This window comes from Pundamilia nyererei, unplaced genomic scaffold (genome assembly GCF_000239375.1).
Source record: "Pundamilia nyererei isolate P.nyererei 1_Seehausen unplaced genomic scaffold, PunNye1.0 scaffold00376, whole genome shotgun sequence".
NCBI classification, from domain to species: Eukaryota; Metazoa; Chordata; class Actinopteri; order Cichliformes; family Cichlidae; genus Pundamilia; species Pundamilia nyererei.
The window spans coordinates 318,201-320,784 of NW_005187777.1; the positions used below are offsets into that span (position 1 = coordinate 318,201).

The following is a 2,584-nucleotide window of genomic DNA, read 5'->3' on the forward strand; positions in this document are numbered from 1 at the left end:
ACATTACATAATTCAGTAGTCAGTGATACTTGTTTGCACAGTTTAACTGAGACAGCTAAGAGAATGCAATCAAATCTTTCACTAAGGATTCCAGGTTAAAAATATTCTGCAGAATCAAACTGACCAAAAATTGCCTCCAGGCCAGCAGGCTGTTTCTGCCAGTTCGGTTTCGACCTGAGGTGTAATTCTCAGTGTTAATTAAAGCGTTCTGCATTCAGACAGTGTCCATTCTGTTAACTTTTAATGGTTTTCTAAGTCGCTGAGTGGGACTCCTAAACAGGAGTCACAGCAACAGTTCAGTTCCAGCATGGTTTATTTATTTATTTCTATTTTTGAAATATATGCTTTTACAAAGGGAAAACATTGATGTAAGTGAGGAAGCACAGCGGTTTTATTGTTACAAAGTAACCGTAGGAGCTGAACTGTACACCCACATTTTAGGATTCATATTTCAAACTTGCACGAATATGTGCAAATGGTCAAAAGAGCTCTCGCCATCTGCAGTACTTTATTATGGATTTTGAATCTGTGCTTCCTTACCCAGCCTTCTGAAGAGGAGGAGATTGTCGACCTGATGCTGATGAAAATCTACAGTCTTTTTGGCATCAAACGTAAACATGCAAAAGACACCCAGGAGTCCGATGTGAGCGGCGGATGTGGCTTGGCCCAAAATAACAGCAGAAATATCTTAAGCACTTCTCCTGATGCCAACATTTTTCAGATGTCTGACAAATACGTAAACCTCTAAGGATGTACTGTACTTTTATTCCACGGTGTTCTCTCCTATCCTTTTTTCCCTCTTGGCAGGTCAGAGCATGCTGCACTGTTTTGTGAATATGTGTAATAGCTTATCATAACACACAGAAATACATTATTTGTTGAGATAAATAAGATATTTAGAGCATGTTGGACTCAGTGGTGGGGTTTTTTTTGCAACGATGATACTCAGGTTGCCAAAAACATAAGAACTATATGAGTATTTCATACATATATTGTAAGTATATAGTTTGTATGTGTCTGGTAATCATACAATCAATGTTTCAGCTTTAAAATAAAGAGAAAAATGCATTCATGTGTGTGATTCATGTGTTTGTGTCTAATAACCACTGTTATTCATTTAATATCCCCCAAACAGCTTTGATTTTTCTAAAACACGCTGTCCTTGCAGGTCGAGCTTACTGAAACTGGTTTGTTCACACAGTATCCACAGACACTGCAAAATAGATGAGAGTCCATCACCAAGCAGATCGCAGCCAAATACACGCAGGCATCATTGGAGAGGCTTCGTCTTTTGCAGACTGTCAGGTGCTGACATCAGTGATGGATCTCATTTCTCACTTGTCATGTTTGGATGGTTTAAAAGACATTTTCATGCACTTTTGAGATATTTAAATTCCAACCACTTTTCATGAACCTAACCAAAAAGTTTTTGGTGCATAAAACTAACCAGTAAATTCAAGGTAACATAAATTAGACAAATCAGAAAAGCAAAAGTCTCAAATGTAACATAAGCTGCAGGGTCAACAAGACTCAACTTCCACTCAGCCACAACAGCTTTAACAAGCCAAAGTCAGGCAAAGATCATTTTAATATTCAACTCAGAGCTGCTAAACATGGTTCAGGTCCGTCTTCTCTATTCTTTTTCCATATGAGGGAGCTTTGTCACGCTGACCCAGAAAAAAGGAAGTATGTTTCTGCAGTGTCACTAAGTCAGAAACATTAACAGATGTGTGTGAGTTAAAATGTACTAGAGCGTGTGCTTTGAGCCACTGTGGACGTCAGGTTCTGTCTGAGAGACACAATGTTGGATTGTCAGCATATAAGAGCACACTCGATCATGCAGCAGCAAACAGCGCAGAGGTCGTGACAGTTTCTGGTGGTTTTGAAAGTCAAGCATAAGAACATGCTGAGCACCCTTGAACATTATGAAAAATGAAAGTTAATAGGATTACCTTCTGACAAAAAGCTTACACAGTGTAAAGACAGCTGTTCACGAGGACTTTATAACCAACATTTTGAGAACCCCAAAGTGTACATCAAAGAACAAATCTCAGCAATTACTTTCTGAAAATAAAACTGCAATACTCTGGAAATCACGCAGGGTTGTGCAGGTCACATTCATAGATGAAGTCTAGGTCTATTATATGGCAAATTCTGCCTCTGTTGACATCCTGCAATCATCCTGGGTCCAGTAACTAAAGCAATTCAAATCAGTTCTCAACAACTTAGCAAGCAGTTTGCTAACTGTAGCATGGGAGATGGGTGGTCTCGTAGGGTGTCTTGCATTGAAATCTGCTGCAATGACCCGGTTACTGCGTTCACCAGATATCAACACGATTTCGATCCGCTCCTCACGTGCTAACCTTTTCGACATGTCAATGGCTGTGAACAAAGAGAAACTTGTAAATAATTAATGAAAGAATAAAGTTACGCTGAAACCAAGCACACCATTGTTTTTCTTGTGACATTACCAATAAGTGTGATGTGTCACATGGCCCTCTTCCTACTGAAAAAACAAAAGTTGGATCCAAGATGGCCGACTTCTAAATGGCCACCATGGTCACCACCCATCTTGAGGAGTTTG

General features: G+C 39.5%; 1 protein-coding gene across 1 annotated transcript in view; it reads left to right on the plus strand.

The window, feature by feature from the left end:
* Nucleotides 1-817, plus strand: part of LOC102200928 (polycystic kidney disease protein 1-like 2) — a 43,033-nt gene extending 42,216 nt beyond the window's left edge. Inside the window, exon 26 of the mRNA XM_013915840.1 lies at nucleotides 545-817. Within this exon, the coding sequence (XP_013771294.1) occupies nucleotides 545-748 (204 nt within the window). The 3' untranslated portion in view covers nucleotides 749-817. The remainder of the gene's footprint in view (nucleotides 1-544) is intronic.
* Nucleotides 818-2,584: the final 1,767 nt, after the last annotated feature.